Here is a 20,619-nt window from a genome sequence, read left to right as displayed (position 1 = left end):
TTGCCCATACTCTGGATAAATCCTGACTACCAATAGATACCATACAAAGTATGATTGCCCATACTGTGGTTAACACTTATAAGAATAAGATTTTACATATGATTTTATTTGTTCACAAATTGATCTCACAACAATTAAGTCACCAAATAAAACTTGTGTGCACTGGAATATCTACTTGTTTTAACCTGTAACCAGTGTCAGTGAGCAGAATGAATGGCATTTGGATCACAGTGACTTCTCTGAATGTAATTGTAAAAGCAGAATGAATGACATTTGGATCAGTGACTTATCTGAAAGTCAATGTATGAGTAGAATGAAAGTATCAGTAGAATGAAAGACATGGATCACAGTGACTTGTCTGACAGTAATAGTATGAGTAGAATGAATGACTTGGATCACAGTGACTTGTCTGACAGCAATAGTATGAGTAGAATGAATGATGTATGGATCACTGACTTCTCTGAATGTAATTGTAGATGCAGAATGAATGACGTTTGGATCAGTGACTTATCTGAAAGTCACTGTATGAGTAGAATGAAAGTATCAGTAGAATGAAAGACATGAATCACAGTGACTTGTCTGACAGTAATAGTATGAGTAGAATGAATGATGTATGGATCACAGTGACTTCTCTGAATGTAATTGTAAAAGCAGAATGAATAATGTTTGGATCAGTGACTTATCTGAAAGTCACTATGAGTAGAATGAAGGTAGCATCACAGTGACTTGTCTGACAGCAATAGCATGAGTAAAATGAATGACATATGGATCACAGTGACTTGTCTGACAGCAATAGTATGAGTAGAATGAATGACATATGGATCACAGTACCTTGTATGAAAGTAACATGCTAAATCATTGAGGATTGCTTCATAGAATTATTAACACCATTTCTGCCACTGGCATATATCATCCAGTTTCCTTTTCTGAAGACCTGCAGCAGATTTCAACATGTGAACAAAAATAACATGAGATAATAGTAGAAAATTATGATTAATAAATTCTTTTCTCAACACAGTTTATTGGTATTGATAATATTGTTTTATTTGTAACTTATGAAGGCGGATTTTGGCATTTTCAAGAAAAGATTTAGAGTTGATTCTGCACAGAAATATACATAAAAACAGCTACCTGCGTATAAAAGTCAAGTTCAAAAGATCTCATGTATACATTAATCAATACATATTCACATGTATATTGACCACATGTTTATCATCGTTAAACAGGTCTGTATTTGTATCACACAAGCTTATGGTAAAAGTCCAAAACACTATAACACATGCACACAGAATAAGGTACTTGTTCCTGATACTGGACTAAAGTCAATACAAATGTGTATGATCTTTCAAAATCAAAATACAATCCATCAACTGCATCACATTTCTGGTCCTTACAGCCTTTCAATAAGAATGGCTGAAGCCCCACCTCCGCCGTTACAGATCCCTGCCAAGCCCTTCTGTCCAGGTTTCAGACTATGTACCATGTGACCAGTGATCCTAGCTCCAGACATTCTAAAAAAATCAAAATGTACTGAAGCTAAATTTATTCTCAATACAAAGGTTATTTTGTATGCACTGACCATAAAAGAAATATTACATTTTCTGATTAATTAAATATACATTGGGATATTAATATTTGGTTATTTGTGAGACTACTATTATTCAAAAGTAATGGTATCAATATTTGGTTATACATGAGGCTAATAATGCTTTTCTTTAAAGTGAGCATATTAATAGTTATAGATGAGTACATTAATATTTATAGATGAGTATACTAATAGTTATAGATGAGTACATTAATACTTACAGATGAGTATACTAATAGTTATAGATGAGTACATTAATACTTACAGATGAGTATACTAATAGTTATAGATGAGTACATTAATACTTACAGATGAATATACTAATAGTTATAGATGAGTACATTAATACTTACAGATGAGTATACTAATAGTTATAGATAAGTACATTAATACTTACAGATGAGTATACTAATAGTTATAGATGAGTATACTAATAGTTATCGATGAGTACATTAATACTTACTACGATAAAAGGATATTACTGTATTTGCCAGCCTATAAGATGCTACTTTTTGACTAGAAAATGTTAGCTTTGTCTTATATTCTGAATTGACTTATATATGGATTATGTCATCTGAATCGCTTTATAGTCTTTTTTGTATGGAAAATAATTCTCCAAGAGTACGAAAAATAATGTATAAAACATATTTCATTTTCAGGAAGAAATATAGGATCCCACATTTAGTATTTTAAACAATTACATGATCGTCGGCATTAAAAATTAACAGATGCAATTGTGCTAAAGCAGCATGCACCAGTAATGTACGCTGTTTGTAATATAAGTATGTTTAAATTTAATTACATATATGTGCATTAGAATTTACAAGTTAGAAGATGAATAACCATGACAAAGACATATTCCATCACAAGTTTCTTCTTGCACCTAATGATGAAATAAAACATATGCCCCATTGAGAGACTGACAGACAGATAGACAGACAGAGGTGTCTTCACAATTGTAAATCTGTATTGTTCACTTACCTGATGACTAATTTTACTTGTGTACAAGTGCAGTACCATATTACATAATCAATTAATACCACAATGTAAGCAATTCCTTCTAGTTTTTGTTGCCACTTTCATTATTACAAGAATCACATGGCTTTGTAGTGGTGTTTACATGCTAATTAAATATGCTATGGCTGTATTCAGTCAGTCCAAGCTGACACCTGTTTGAGGTCAAGATTCGGCATACCAGATCAGACTAGTGAGGCTACCAATAGGAAAATGAGGCTATCTATAGGTATTATGAATACCATACCATATAATGAAAGGAAATTACTAATGTACATTTCTCAGCCAGTGATATTTTTGAACTTGCCGACAGAACCGACAGCAATTTAAAGTACATCTAGCATGAGCAAAGATCAAAACAACTGTTGCCCAAGTACAGGAAGAGTACATGCACTTTAAACATAATCTTATTTGTTGGGAATGGAGAGGTTGTTATACTTGCAAAGAAAATTAGACAGCATGCAAAATGGTAATTCTTGGGATTTAGCCTAATGGAGACTATATGGATTTAACTATCATAAATATTTAAACCCTGAAGGAGTATGGTATGTATTTTCAGAGTTTACATTTACTGTTTCATTTATTGTTTTCTCTCTTTGACAAAAGCTTCATCAACACGGGGGCAATAAGGTAAAAAATAAAATTTTTTAAAAAAAAACACGAAGAGCTGAACTCTCTCTCATATATCGGACCATATTTTATTTGATCACGAGGTGCAAGAAGAAAAATGTGAGGAATACATATGCATCCTTCTCTCTTTACCTCTCTTCCCCAACCCCCAACCCCCCGAAAACCGAAAACGCATTTTAATATTAATGATGCAATTTCCCTGTTGCTGGTAATCTGAAATGGCATGCAGTGATACTTTTAATATTTATGAAACTGGAAATTATTATAATTTAATTCCACACAACATTGCGAGTTTTATCCTATCTGTAATTCGATAAATATTTGAATCAGCATCATTATATGTAGCTAAAAGTAGATAATACATTTAAAATGCTTCATGTGAAACAAATTAGGTACTTTTAGTTATATTTAATGATCCTGACTGGAAAGGTTACCGAGTTACAGATAAGATCAAATTTGCGATTCTGTGTGAAGTGAAAAACACAATCCATGGTATTGATTTGGCCTCATCTCATCTTCAGCATCGACATATATGGATGAAGAATGGAAAATTTGTTGATTTGACTTATACTTCGCATCGACTTATATGCCGGCAAATACAGTGCTGCTTATTTGTAAGTGAGGATGCTGTTACTTATTTAAAATTGAGGATATTTAAACCTGTTTGTAAGTGAGGATGTTGATACTTATTTCAAAGTGAGGATATTGATACTAACTTGAGAGAATGTATTTCTTAACAGGTATTAATTCTTAAAAACATCTGACCCATGGACTTACAGATAAGTCGAAGTGAACTCATTTACTCCATTTCAGCGCAAATGAATTATTTGCAACAATTTTCAAGAATCAATATTTTACCATTGTTATCTTCATTAACACATTAAAATGTATTCACATTACATGTATGTGCCTGTAATATAGGTAACAGGCTTTCAATGTATTTAAATAAAATTAATACATTGTTTTCAGACTAAATAAGCAACATCATGTCTTTTCTTGAATAATATTTAAGATTAAAAATGATTTTCGCAAACTTCAACTTACTAAGAGAATGATGGTTAAAACAAAAAAAACCAAGACGTTGCCACTAACATGGCCACAGTTCCTGCCTCCTCCCACCAAAAGGCTGGAGGCCTGGGAGTTGGGCATCTCATCACACCAAAAGGCTGGAGGCCTGGGAGTTGGGTGTCTCATCACAGGCATTACAGGCAATAAAATAGGGTCAAAATCTTTCATGAAATTGATATCATCTAAGATCTTGTAAAATATCAAGCTTCATGGTTAATATGAATCAAAACAGAAAATAATGTATAAATGTTTAGTTTTCCAGTCAAGTCAATCAAGGGCCAGAACTTTATATACAAAAATGGTCCAAATTTGTATAACAATCAATCACTATTATCTGAGATTTAGCCGAGATAAGTTTTTCCCCCAATTTTATATCAAACAGAAGATGCTGATGCTGGAGTGTTCAAAATACATTGGGATGCATGCTTATTATACGCTGGTCAAGGGCCATAACTTCAAAAAATAGTCAATCTCAAATCATTCAAATAAAACCTTGCAGAGTGAATTTTGCTAGCAAATGTGGTAGAATCAGCAAAAAATTATGAATACTACAGTGCTCAGAAGTCAGAAGTGAGTGAGATGCCAAAGTTTTTGAAGGGCCATCACTCTGTGCAGTATCATAAAAATCTGATCCTTTTAGAAGTCATAAGAGACCTAACTGAAATCAAGCTACATAGCTATTTTGTTTCAAATCATGCAGAAAATGTGAATCTTAGTTTGTTCATATCACAGTGAAATGCCTACTCCGAGGCCACAACTCTGCCAAGTCAAACAGGGGCCATAACTCTGTATAAAAAAAGTTAGGTCAAAATCAGTTTGACCAAACAAAGAAATGTGAACACAAATATCATTCACCAACAATGAGCAGACCTCTTGCTGATACATTTTCATATCAAATCAAGCTGCAAAACCAATGGTAAGAATGAGAATGAGAATGTTCAAATGGTTTTGTGTTAGCTGTATCTATGTTAAGCCCATCATCCAAGCTGTTTTTAATGATAAAGCTTTACAGTAAATCTGGTTCAAATACAAAAATAAATGTGGATGTTTAAGTGTTTACAAGACAAATGGTTGGAAGGAGGCATGGATGGATGGAGATCACATCTATGTCTTAGCAGTTTGGGGCAAATATTATTTCTATGCATTGTTGTAATGATTATTAAAGCAAAATACTAAAAATTAAATAAACATCTGAGAATTTAGGTAAGGAGATAATTTGGGACAAGATGAAAAATATGGAAGTGTATAAAGATTGTGCCAATAATTGGCAACCCATTAGAAATTATATAAAATAAACAGAAATGTGTCCATTCAACAGGGATTACCCTTAGGCGGATGGCAAAGTTCTAAGTAAAACAGGGGTGATAACTACATAGAATGTTGCCAGAAAACTGAAATATGAAACTTAACCTAGTTTTAATATAAAGTTTCATATCAGATTTACTTTCAATCCAGCAAAAGCTTTTGAGGAGAAATGCAATGGCATGTGCCAAGTCAAACAGGGGTCATAACTCTGTTAAAATATCATACAAAATGGTTACAATTGAATATAGCTTAGGTCATCCCAATGTAAACCTCACACACAATTTGGTTGCAGACCATTATGTGCTTTAAATGTAATCAAGCTGAAATGAAACCTGCCAAGGACATTAAAATCATGGCACAAAATATGATGTGGCACGACAAAAAGATGTCAATAACAGCATATGCTCCATCTCTATATAGCTATGGTTAGGACATAAAAAGGGAAAATAAACAATGGTTATATATATATTTTATATTTTCTTAACAGCAAAGTGTGTGTAACATTAGTAATGTAAGTCTTTTTACAGATTAGGGTTTAGAAAAATTCTTATATATTACCCAATAGGATGTCCAATGCTGACAGCTCCACCGTGTATGTTAACCTTGTCCATTTCAAGGCCTAATTCCTTGACATTGGCTATTACCACAACACTGAATGCCTCATTAATTTCCCACATGTCAATGTCCTCTTTCTTTACACCTGTGTAATTTAATACCTGCAAAAGTCAACAGAAAGATTAAAAAAGTAAGAATTTATTATAGCTGATTTGTTGAATGTAACTTTAACTACACATTGTAAGAATTGTTTTACTGATAACACCCATGTCAATACAAGTATTTTACTGATAACACCCATGTAAATACAAGTATTTTATGGGGCCCCATGTGGTCTAAAGCACTCTCCGTTATGGATCACTGCTATAACCTCTGTCTGCGTGGGTTCGAGTCTTGAATTCAGCCTATGTGGGTATGTGAGAAAGCTTGCCAGTAGCTTTTCATAGGTCGGCGGTTCTTTCTGGGGTTTTCCCGGGTTCTTCCTCCACCATTAATACTGGCTGCCATATCATGTGCTGAGGAATGGCATTAAACCCTACAACAACAAGTGTTTTACTGGTAACACACGTCAATACAAGTGTTTTACTGATAACACCCATGTCAATACAAGTGTTTTACTTTTAACACCCATGTCAATACAAGTATTTTACTGATAACACCCATGTCAATACAATGGCCCATTTCAAGAGGGATTGCAATAACAAGATTTTCAAGACAGCCACCATAATGAACATACAATTGGGACCAACTACATACCATAAAAATGTTTATGTAAAAACTCTATGTTGATATAACCATATCTGATATCCCAGAGGCACTAGGTTGATATAACCATATCAGATGTCCCAGAGGCACTAGGTTGATATAACCATATCAGATGTCCCAGAGGCACTACGTTGATATAACCATATCAGATGTCCCAGAGGCACTATGCTGATATAACTATATCTGATGTCCAAGAGGTACTAGGTTGATATAACCATATCTGATGTCCCAGAGGCACTATGTTGATGTAACCATATCTGTTGATGTAACCATATCTGATGTCCCAGAGGTACTATGTTGATATAACCATATCAGATGTCCCAGAGGCACTACATTGATATAACCATATCAGATGTCCCAGAGGTACTAGGTTGATATAACAATATCAGATGTCCCAGAGGCACTATGTTGATATAACCATATCTGATGTCCCAGAGGCACTACGTTGATATAACCATATCTGATGTCCCAGAGGCACTATGTTGATATAACCATATCTGATGTCCCAGAGGCACTACGTTGATATAACCATATCAGATGTCCAAGACGCACTATATTCATTTAGGACCAACTACATACCATAAAAAGTGTTTCAGTGAAAACTCAATGTTGACATAACCATCCATACGGGTCAAGTGGCAATAACAAGAATTTTTAAGTGACCGTATTGGATGACCAAGAGGCACCATTTTCATTTAGGACTAACCAGACCTCAAGATAAATAAATAAACTGCGTAAACTAAGTCATGAATATTCAATGATGTTACAGTACAGGAAATTCATAATTATCAATGGAGTATCAATTTTCATGAATGACCTCGGTGCTACAAACCACAGTAAAAGATCCAACAAATTGATTCATCTATATAAAAATTCACCAATCCACAAATTTAATTAAGAAAAACCTATGAGGGGTGTGGATGCAAAAACAAAAACTTAACTCTGTATATTTAGATTTACATTATACATATTATTATAATACTGGTATAATTATAATACTGGTATATTATAATACTGGTCTTTAAAGGAACAAAAAGTACGTTCAGAATTTGTCTTACCTTTGGAATAGCAAAAGCCGGAGCCGTTGGAAAGTCTATGGGAGCAATAGCTGCATCTGCAAATCCTGAAAGATACAAAATACCATTATACTAGTACCATTATACTAATACCATTATACTAGTACCATTATACCAGTACCATTATACTAATACCATTATACTAGTACCATTATACTAATACCATTATACTAGTACCATTATACTAATACCATTATATTTATACCATTATACTAACACCATTATACTTATACCATTATACTAACACCATTATACTAGTACCATTATACTAATACCATTATACTAATACCATTATACTAATACCGTTATACTAGTACCATTATACTAATACCATTATACTAACACCATCATACTAATACCACTATATTAATACCATTATACTAATACCATTATACTAACACCATCATACTAATACCATTATACTAATACCATTATACTTATACCATTATACTTATACCATTATACTAGTACCATTATACTTATACCATCATACTAATACCATTATACTAGTACCATTATACTAATACCATTATACTAATACCATTATACTTATACCATTATACTTATACCATCATACTAATACCATTATACTAACACCATTATACTAGTACCATTATACTAATACCATTATACTAATACCATTATACTTATACCATTATACTTATACCATCATACTAATACCATTATACTAATACCATTATACTAGTACCATTATACTAATACCATTATACTAACACCATCATACTAATACCATTATACTAATACCATTATACTTACACCATTATACTAACACCATTATACTAACACCATTATACTAATACCATTATACTAGTACCATTATACTAGTACCATTATACTAATACCATTATACTAATACCATTATACTAGTACCATTATACTTACACCATTATACTAACACCATTACACTAATACCATTATACTAATACCATTATACTAATAACCATTATATTAATACCGTCATTAAAAGTTAAACTTACCAGACACAAAAGTGCTCTTGTACTGATCACTACATTCTGTACAAGAGATGATTTTCATTTAAGTATATGTACGTACAAGTCCTAGGAAAACTGTATAGTGCACTTGTACTAATCACTACATTCTGTACAAGAGATGATTTTCATTTAAGTATATGTACATACAAGTCTGTACAAGAGATGATTTTCATTTGAGTATATGTATGTACAAGTCTGTACAAGAGATGATTTTCATTTGAGTATATGTACGTACAAGTCTGTACAAGAGATGATTTTCATTTAAGTATATGTACATTAAAGTCCTAGGAAAACTGTATGGGATGAATGTCATGAAAATGCAAAATGTTCAAACTTTCGTCAGGTTTTTTGGCTCCGGTCTGTGACACCTGTACAGTCTAATAGTTTAGTACTTCTGTACTGAAATCTTGCAAACCATCTGACTGTGACACTTAAGCTTTTATCTGCATGATCTAGCTTTGCAGTGACAAGAATTTAATCTGGTGGGTCGGGTTGCTGCAGTCCAGATGACCAGCAGACCAGTTTGATGCAGCACAACCTCTTCATGGATGTGAATTATTTGCTTACCCTGTCTCTTTTCCCTTATCCAGCTACTATCATCACAATTTATACGACTATCAGTTGTGCTCTCTACATTTTAGGAAAGTGATTTATCTTTCATCTAGGGAATCCAGCCATTCGTGCCTCAAAAGATGGCTATGGCAAAGGATGGCTATGGCAAAGGTAGGCTTTTCCTCATCCTATTAATATAACATTAACGTGATCTGGTTTTTATGCATTCGACAGAGAATGTTAATATTTTAGTAAATTGTGTTTCTCTGAGAATACTTACCATGTCACATCACTATTAAACCATCCCATCCAAATATGACATTCTAGCCGATATATCACTATGCTTCAAATTGTAAACATCTGGATGATATGACATTAGAATCACTCTGCATTTCTTACCCCTTGTATTCTGCATTATCTTTACCAGAACCACGTGTGGAGGTGGGAGTGGATAGACCCAAAATCCCCCGTAACTGACTGACAATGCATCCATGGCCCCAGTTTCATATTTGCATTGTTTTGCATTCATAAATTGTTAGGCTTTCCTTCCATCATTAGATGGGAAGTAACTGTAGATGTGATATAAGAGAGCACTTGTATAAAACAGAGCACAAATGAACTGTATGTAAAGTCCCTTGGTGTAATGCACAGAGTGTCAATAACTTCACAATACGACTCAGAATGACTTTAATTTTGTAGTTGCTTCCCCTGGAGGGTTAAGGACAAGGGTGGAGAGACAGATAAAGAGAGATAGTGCTAGCCATGGAATCCTGCCACAAGGGTGGAGAGATAGATAAAGGGAGATAGTGCTAGCCATGGAATCCTGCCACAAGGGTGGAGAGACAGATAAAGGGAGATAATGCTAGCCATGGAATCCTGCCACAAGGGTGGAGAGACAGATAAAGAGAGATAGTGCTAGCCATGGAATCCTGCCACAAGGGTGGAAAGACAGATAAAGGGAGATAATGCTAGCCATGGAATCCTGCCACAAGGGTGGAGACACAGATAAAGAGAGATACTGCTAGCCATGGAATCCTGCCACAAGGGTGGAGTGACAGATAAAGGGAGATAATGCTAGCCATGGATCCCTGCCACAAGGGTGGAGAGACAGATAAAGAGAGATAATGCTACCCATGGAATCCTGCCACAAGGGTGGAGAGACAGATAAAGAGAGATACAGCTAGCCATGGAATCCTGCCACAAGGGTGGAGACAGATAAAGGGAGATAATGCTAGCCATGGAATTCTGCCACAAGGATGAAGAAACCATGATGTCCTAAAAACGTCAGGACATGGGAGCCCAGTCACATGAAGTACCACCATGTTGGCCTATTCTGCGCGTCGGATAATTCTGCGCAACGTTACATCATTTCTGTAAACATTTGATCACATGCTATTTTGGGTCAAAAATCCATTTTGTATTCAGGAAGAAGAATCGTACATTAATTAAGAAAAGTGATATTTATAAAGTGTACAAAAATATCCCACATTTAGACTCGAAATGCACATAAAAATGTGATTTCTAAATGGCAACGTGAAGACCCACTCCATGACTTTCTTAAACCTGTAACCCAGAAAATTTGATTTACTATGCATCTTTTAGAATCAAACAAATAAATACATTATATAAAAGATGGAAATGTATACCTCAAACAAAACTGTATTTTAATCCAAGTTTCCAATTTTGCAAGAAGTTGTCCCATACATACAAAATCGTCTGCTACCCAACATGTCTACTTGCCGCTAGAACATAAATTCTCAAATTCCCCAGAGAATAGTCTTTTCTAAATTCTGTAGTAATTTTTCCCCATCAACAAGACGTTGTAAACACATTACATCCTATTCATTGTTGTTTCTCTTCCATGTAATAGCTTATTTTTCATAAAATGCTGAACTTTACTAACTTTTTTACAAGATCGGTTTAGTTTGCTTAATATCTCTTGCCACTTATTGACCTTTTTACAATGAATTCTGCAAAACTAGCTATAAACCTGACCTAATTACTTGACTGAACTGCTGACAGAAACAGTCCAAAGTAATATGTTTCATTTCTATAGCAAGATGGATCAACATTGCATCTTTTCAAAGCTATGTGCAGAATTGGCCGACATATCGCGAGTCAGGAAAACAGGGGGGTGGTATCCCGTGTTCAAAATTAATATTATTTTGAACTGAATATTCTGGTGACAATTGCATCTTTTCAAATGGTAAGCATTGCTGTATTTTATTTTTGTCAATCGGTCGAATTCTGTATGCGTTCTGCTTCAATATTGGAAATGAAAACCTTAGGTGGGCAGAAATGCCCGACAGCAGTGTACCCTATAATTCACTATACAGAGAAGAAGCCATTGGAGGGCATAACTACAAAGTGAAGAAGCCAACAGAGGACATACATATACAGTGAGAAAGCGATTAGAGGGCATACATATATGGAAGGAGAAACCCATTTCATGTACCCATAGCATTTATCTGATGTACTCCTAGCATCATCATCAAGCTATTTATTTGATGTACTCCTAGCATCATCATCAAGCTATTTATCTGATGTACTCCTAGCATCATCATCAAGCAATTTATTTGATGTACTCCTAGCATCATCATCAAGCAATTTATTTGATGTACTCCTAGCATCATCATCAAGCTATTTATTTGATGTACTCCTAGCATCATCATCAAGCTATTTATTTGATGTACTCCTAGCATCATCATCAAGCAATTTATTTGATGTACTCCTAACATCATCATCAAGCAATTTATTTGATGTACTCCTAGCATCATCAAGCAATTTATTTGATGTACTCCTAGCATCATCATCAAGCAATTTATCTGATGTACTCCTAGCATCATCATCAAGCAATTTATTTGATGTACTCCTAGCAGTGGCATCAGGAAATTTATCGGAAGAAGAAATTAAAACTGCAGTCTTCATATAAGCAACAAAAGTCATGCTTCCTTACCCAAAATTCTTGCCAGTGGTTTGACCTTTAACTTCTCTGCTGCCTTTGCTGTCATGAGAACCAAAGCTGCTGCTCCATCATTCAGTGTGCTGGCATTGGCTGCTGTGATTGTGCCTGGGATGCAGGGAAACAACACAAATATAAGACTTGAAACAAGCATGACATAAGCCCCCATCCACAGTATACAGTGTGACCCTGCTACAGCATGCTCTGTTATCACATAAATTTGGATATAACATGATTGTGGCAAGGCCCCCATCCATAGTATACAGTGTGACCCTACTATAGCATGCTCTGTTATCACATAAATTTGGATATAACATGATTGTGGCATTGCCCTCATCCATAGTATACAGTGTGACCCTACTATAGCATGCTCTGTTATCACATAAATTTGGATATAACATGATTGTGGCATTGCCCTCATCCACAGTATACAGTGTGACCCTGCTACAGCATGCTCTGTTATCACATAAATTTGGATATAACATGATTGTGGCATTGCCCTCATCCATAGTATACAGTGTGACCCTACTATAGCATGCTCTATCACACAAATTTGGATGTAACTTGATTGTGGCATTGCCCTCATCCATAGTATACAGTGTGACCCTGCTATTATAGCATGCTGTTATCACACAAATTTGGATATAACATGATTGTGGCATGGCCCCCATCCATAGTATACAGTGTGACCCTGCTATAGCATGCTGTTATCACACAAATTTGGGTATAACATGATTGTGGCATGGCCCCCATCCATAGTATACAGTGTGACCCTGCTATAGCATCCTGTTATAACACAAATTTGGATATAACATATATGTTATACAGTGTGACCCTACTATAGCATGCTCTATCACACATATTTGGATATAACATGATTGTGGCATGGCCCCCATCCATAGAATACAGTGTGACCCTGCTATAGCATGCTCTTTTATCACACAAATTTGGATATAACATGATTGTGACATGGCTCCCAAAATTTCATATCCATGTATTTTTGTGATAAACACATTTTTTTTTTTAAAATTTTAAAGTATGAAAAGTAGATGTAAAAAGTTTATTATCATTTTGGGGAAGAGATTGTGTATGAATTCTGATATAAGATGATCGTAGTCTGGATCATGCAATTTCATATACATATATTTTTTCATGACAAAAGTTTTTCCTTCTTAAAAGTACAAAAAATAATGTGTTAAAAGTTTATTGAGGGATCACAATGGGCTTCGCCAATGTTGCAAACTGCAATTTTTTTTCCTTACTGTGATGAAATATACCACCTGGCGATTTGGTTTTTTGCAACACTGTTGGCTGTTTAAACTTGTATATACAACCGTGGTAATAGAGTAAATAAATTCAGAGGCACCATGACAGGGAGTTTCAAACTTTATACAATTAAAATGCACTGGAATTTATCTATTGTTAGATAAACAAATTCTTTGTTTATATTGACAAACCATCTTAACAGTGCAATGTTTTATCATAATTCATTTGTTCTGACATCTGGCCTTAGTACTGCATGCGAGATTTCTGCATTTTATTTTCTTTGACATTTCTGGTTGCGGACATCAGCCAAATGAGGAACTATCTCATAATGGACCGTTTTAACAAAATAATGTCAGACTATCAACCTTTCAAAAGTAATATATTTATTTAGACTGACCTTTGTATGTGGGCTGTAAGCAAAATTCCTTTCTTTTCACTCACAGAATTAAACCCTTCAGAACACTCACATTTTCATTAGCAATCCCTGTCAGATCAGAACACCTGTGTATTCATCATCAGTTGGCCTTTTAAAAAATTTCTGATGCATGCGTGTAAGGCAGCATCACTCTGCTACCAGAAATGTCATAAAAGAAACAAAATCCCCCAAAATGTTGGTCTATCCATGCTTCTGGGACTAGCTACAATCACCCAACTTTTGAAGGCAGGAATAGTAACTACTGCAATCAACCAAACGACAGCTAATTCCTTTCGTTTTTAAAATGTACCCAGAAAATATAGTTTTGCTGAAAATTCAAAGAAAACTGATATCCTTTGAAGCACCAATAATTCTGAAAAACACTAAGCAAGTGACAAAAAAAATTCAGACAATGTTCTACACTTAGTTGATGTTGCCACCACAATAAGAAATGGTTTGATCCTCCAAAGCTGTATTTTAGAGGTAACTTCAATAACACACCCACCCTTCATCAAAGAAAGCCGACTACAATCTTCAATAAAAACAAAGAACTTTTCATCAATAGAAGTCAGCACCAAACTTAAATAAAAGCAATGGAATCTGATTGTCGTATTTCCAAAGTGAATGGAACACATTTATTGAGCCATGAAAATTTCATTTTTGCAAAATTTATGCTTATTGTAGCTACCAATGGTGGCATGAAACGCAAATTAAATTTCCAATCTTTTGAAAATATTGATATCAAGCCATCAAGATAATTGAAGTGTATCTTATAAAGCGTTAAACTTTTTACTTTGTTCACACATTTTCATTTCCCTATGAATAGCCTCAACCCCTGGGTAGCCTCAGCAAGATGATAGCTATCTCTAACTGACCAAAATCTTGCCCAGTTTAAGTACACATACATGTAGCATGAAATCAACTATAGCCATGTGCTATTTGTGACAACTGTAACGAACTGTTTAGTGAATATCGTATGCAAATCAAAACAAGGACTACCATTTTTTATATGTGTTATTTGTGTTTTCAAATGGGATGTGAGTCATAAATGAAGTTTATAACTTATGATTTATACTCAGATTCAAGGATTTATTATTTACATATACAGTACTTAACGGATTATGGATTACTACACAACTGTTTTTCAGACTAGGTTGTCTTCATTTAATCCAAAGCACATTATTTTTGTGCCCACTTTTATGGCCCCTCCCCCACTTATTTTAGGTTAATGCATCTTTTTCTTCAGCTAACTGACTTGGTTGGTTATAACTCGGTTCGGTCTATAACATGGTCAGGTTCTATGGCCCCCAATCGCCGTGTTATAGTGGGGTCACACTGTACTTTGTTTACCTCATTCATTTGGCAGAAATATACTATGATGTAGACCTCAGGAAGAATCCATACAAGACAATTAGTTTGGTTTCATTTACATGAAGATGATTACCTAATACAAAATCTTGTCAAGTATAAACTATGAAAATGGTTACCTAAATACAATTTTGTCAAGTATAAACTAATGAAAATGGTTACCTAAATACAATTTTGCAAACAGTACTAAATATCAGAAGACGAGTTTTACACAAAACATAAATTTCATCCAATGCTATCATTCAAACTTCAAACCACCGTCTTGTTTTAAAAATAATTTAAAAAGAATCAAAACAGCATCCATTCATGTGGACAGGTTATACAGAATAATTTTGTACATCACTTAAATCATTTTCAATAAGGGGCCTTGCTTTCCACTTCACAATAACAAAACTGAGATCAAGGGGCCTTGCTTTCCACTACACAATAACAAAACTGAAATCAAAGGGCCTTGCTTTCCACTTCACAATAATAAAACAGATTAAGGGGCCTTGCTTTCCACTTCACAATAACAAAACTGAGATTAAGGGACCTTGCTTCCACTTCACAATAACAAAACTGAGATTAAGGGACCTTGCTTTCCACTACACAATAACAAAACTGAAATCAAAGGGCCTTGCTTTCCACTTCACAATAATAAAACAGATTAAGGGGCCTTGCTTTCCACTTCACAATAATAAAACAGATTAAGGGGCCTTGCTTTCCACTTCACAATAACAAAACTGAGATTAAGGGACCTTGCTTCCACTTCACAATAATAAAACAGATTAAGGGGCCTTGCTTTCCACTTCACAATAACAAAACTGAGATTAAGGGACCTTGCTTCCACTTCACAATAATAAAACAGATTAAGGGGCCTTGCTTTCCACTTCACAATAACAAAACTGAGATTAAGGGGCCTTGCTTTCCACTTCACAATAACAAAACTGAGATTAAGGGACCTTGCTTTCCACTTCACAATAATAAAACATATTAAGGGGCCTTGCTTTCCACTTCACAATAACAAAACTGAGATTAAGGGACCTTGCTTTCCACTTCACAATAACAAAACTGAAAACTAAAACACATACTACTTACCATCCTTTTTGAATGCAGATTTCAAGGTCTTGAATTTTTCAAAACTGACTTTCTTGTATTCTTCATCTTCACTAACTATTACTGGATCACCTGTATAAATTTGAATTAAGAAAATCACCTGTACAAATTTGAATAAAGAAAATATTGTATAAGTACTTGAATCAAAAAAATACTGCATATATATTGAATCAAGAAAATAATGTATATATACTTGAATAAAGAAAATAATGTATATATATTTGAATAAAGAAAATACTGTATATATACTTGAATAAAGAAAATACTGTATATATACTTGGATAAAGAATATACTGTATATATACTTGAATAAAGAAAATACCATATATATACTTGAATAAAGAAAATACTGCATATATACTTGAATAAAGAAAATACTGTATATACTTCTATTTTATGCTAGGCCATGAAATACTGGATTTTCTGAGAGAAGTAATCTTGATATTTCAATGGAGTGAAATAATATATTTTTGTAACTGGCCTTCGTCAATTGATATGGATATCATTACAGTCACGAAATTCAAAGTTATTCTTAGACGCTTATGTAGTCAAGAGGTAAGTATAGATGCCTCTTCAATTCAAATCAAACAAGGTGCAATTTTTTTTAAATGAGCTTTTTTACCTTGGGAAGGAGAATTTTGTTACTGTTTATACTTTCTGTGCAAATAATCACAAAACACAACAGAACATAAATGGTAAACTGACCATGAACCAGAACTCATGAGGATTCCAAGAGATGTAAGTATTCCTAGCTACAGTAGAAAACACAAGTGTATGAAGAGTGATGAACTGGCCATGTACCAGACGTCTTAGAGGATTCCATGAAATGAAAGTAAGCCTGCTGAATCAAGAAGCCCAAGTGTATGTTGAGTTAGGAACTATCCAAAGCCATGTACCAGATGTCTAGAGGATTCCAAGAAATGAAAGTAAGCTAGAGCAGTAAGCACAAGTGTATGCTGAGTGATTAGAGTGATGAACTGGCCAAAGTCAAGTACTAAAACTTTACAGAATTCCAAGGGAGGAATTACTGTCTGACTGCAACTTTATAGGATTAATAGTGGATAAATCTATTGACACATATGTACACAAAAACTTGACCTTATACCTAAAACTTGTTACTGATGGAGACCCATGCACTGCTTTTGAGCCCATTCATCAGGGGTTGGCTGTCATTGTCCTAACTCTGGAACATGATGGCACAAAAATAATACGCACGAAACCAAAGGATGCCTCAAGAAAGTGAAAACATTCATTTGCTGCCATCTGTTGCCTCCTTGTTTATGTTCAAGGACCTTTGGGAAACCTATAAAGTTTTTGTTTTTTTCTTCAAATGGATGTATCGGATGTAGATCAAATGAGCACAATGCTTCAAATAACATGTGACACAATCAGTGTTATGTGGCAGGTCAACACATCAATTTACACAAGTAGCATGTGACACAATTAGTGTTATGTGGCAGGTTAGCACATCAATTTGGACAAGTAGCATGTGACACAATCAGTGTTATGTGGCAGGTCAACACATCAATTTACACAAGTAGCATGTGACACAATTAGTGTTATGTGGCAGGTTAGCACATCAATTTGGACAAGTAGCATGTGACACAATTAGTGTTATGTGGCAGGTCAACACATCATTCTGTACAAGCATTTGGGGCCCACTCAGAGAAAATAGGTGGCAGTTTTCATGGCATTGAATAATATGCAACACAAGCAGTGAAGCTGGATTTCACATTTTGAAAGTTAACTACATCATTGTTGTTGTGCAGGCTAATTCAAGAAAGACTACTGCGGACATCATCAGGTCTGCTGAGGACTCTGTATGACATCTTGAATCCAGTTAGGCTGCCTGCCCAAGTCTGTGGTTGTGAGGGCCCAATATGGCCATCCTCAACTACAGCAAATAGCTGAGGTGTATTTCACACCTATTCTGATCAGTGGAAATGAAATCTAATCATTTATAGGTAGCAACAGAATGAAAAGGGATTTTTCCAGTACAAACAATTTTGAACTGTAACAGACAATAACCACTTGCAGATATTTGCAAAACACTCCTTTCAGTGAAAGCAGAGTTCCCAGATTACAGTATTTTGGCAGAAATCATGCTGACCATCCCTTAAAATCTGATCCCTGTGAAAGGAAATTCAGCCCCAAAACAGAGTCAAGAATAACTTCAGAAATATGATGGTAGGTGAAAAACTAACCAAATAACCATAAATTCAGCACGGGAAATGAAATGAGAAATCACCACAAATGCAGCTAATTATTAAAATCAAGCCAGGAAAATTAAAATGAAAACAAAATTGAGCTGAATACCATGTATGTACTTATTTTTTCATTACATGCCACATTTGACACTTCTGTAAGGAAGGGATCAAAGAAAAATAAAATAATAGTGAAAATTTCTTTTATTTTCTTTTATTAAAAATCTGCATATCAAATCTAAATATCTTTCATGGTATTGTGCTCAAATATTAATTTACACCTATGGTATATTGTTATAATTTTTTCTTTAGTCCCAAATGGTATGCAAACCCACCAGATTCTGAAGATAGGAAAAACCCTGATCAGATGCATGAACACCTTACAGATGTTGTTCATAATCAAACTGCATACCAAAACTTATCAAATCATTTAAGCCTGCATACCAAACTTATCAAATCACTTAAGCTTGCATACCAAAACTTATCAATCTGATATCTCAATCATTTAAGCTTGCATACCAAAACTTATCAAATCTGATATCTCAATCATTTAAGCTTGCATACCAAAACTTATCTAATCTGATATCTCAATCATTTAAGCTTGCATACCAAAACTTATCAAACAATTTAAGCTTGCATACCAAAACTTATCAAATCACTTAAGCTTGCATACCAAAACTTATCAAATCTGATATCTCAATCATTTAAGCTTGCATACCAAAACTTACCAAATCTGATATCTCAATCATTTAAGCTTGCATATGAAAACTTATCTAATCTGATATCTCAATCATTTAAGCTTGCATACCAAAAGTTATCAAATCTGATATCTCAATCATTTAAGCTTGCATACCAAAACTTATCAAATTTGATATCTCAATCATTTAAGCTTGCATACCAAAAGTTATCAAATCTGATATCTCAATCATTTAAGCTTGCATACCAAAACTTATCAAATCTGATATCTCAATCATTTAAGCTTGCATACCAAAACTTATCAAACAATTTAAGCTTGCATACCAAAACTTATCAAATCACTTAAGCTTGCATACCAAAACTTATCAAATCTGATATCTCAATCATTTAAGCTTGCATACCAAAAGTTATCAAATCTGATATCTCAATCATTTAAGCTTGCATACCAAAACTTGTCAAATCTGATATCTCAATCACTTAAGCTTGCATACAAAAACTTATCAAATCTGATATCTCAATCATTTAAGCTTATTTTCCAAAACTTATCAAATCTGATATCTCAATCATTTAAGCTTATTTTCCAAAACTTATCAAAATTGATATCTCAATCATTTAAGCTAGCATACCAAAAGTTATCAAATCTGATATCTCAATCACTTAAGCGTGCATACCAAAATGTATCAAATCTGATATCTCAATCACTTAAACGTGCATACCAAAATGTATCAAATCTGACATCTCAATCATTTAAGCTTGCATACCAAAACTTATCTAATCTGATATCTCAATCATTTAAGCGTGCGTACCAAAACGTATCAAATCTGATATCTCAATCACTTAAGCTTGCATACAAAAACTTATCAAATCTGATATCTCAATCATTTAAGCTTGCATACCAAAACTTATCAAATCTGATATCTCAATCACTTAAGCTTGCATACAAAAACTTATCAAATCTGATATCTCAATCATTTAAGCTTATTTTCCAAAACTTATCAAATCTGATATCTCAATCATTTAAGCTTATTTTCCAAAACTTATCAAATCTGA

The 20,619-nt window shown here is 34.2% G+C and overlaps 1 protein-coding gene across 1 annotated transcript in view; it reads right to left on the bottom strand.

Moving 5' to 3' along the window:
* Window positions 1–1,018: 1,018 nt before the first annotated feature.
* Window positions 1,019–20,619, bottom strand: part of LOC149785895 (acetyl-CoA acetyltransferase, mitochondrial-like) — a 78,093-nt gene continuing 58,492 nt past the window's right edge. The window contains exons 9-13 of the mRNA XM_089976104.1: window positions 16,652–16,741; window positions 12,520–12,633; window positions 7,981–8,045; window positions 6,161–6,318; window positions 1,019–1,511 (exon numbers count right to left, since the gene is read on the bottom strand). Of these exons, the coding sequence (XP_089832230.1) occupies window positions 1,391–1,511; window positions 6,161–6,318; window positions 7,981–8,045; window positions 12,520–12,633; window positions 16,652–16,741 (548 nt within the window). The 3' untranslated portion in view covers window positions 1,019–1,390. The remainder of the gene's footprint in view (window positions 1,512–6,160; window positions 6,319–7,980; window positions 8,046–12,519; window positions 12,634–16,651; window positions 16,742–20,619) is intronic.

Source organism: Sinohyriopsis cumingii, chromosome 12 (assembly GCF_028554795.1).
Source record: "Sinohyriopsis cumingii isolate HCF-2022 chromosome 12, ASM2855479v2, whole genome shotgun sequence".
Lineage (NCBI taxonomy): Eukaryota > Metazoa > Mollusca > Bivalvia > Unionida > Unionidae > Sinohyriopsis > Sinohyriopsis cumingii.
The sequence above is the reverse complement of the archived record's forward strand: the minus strand, read 5'-3'. Positions and strand labels throughout refer to the sequence as shown.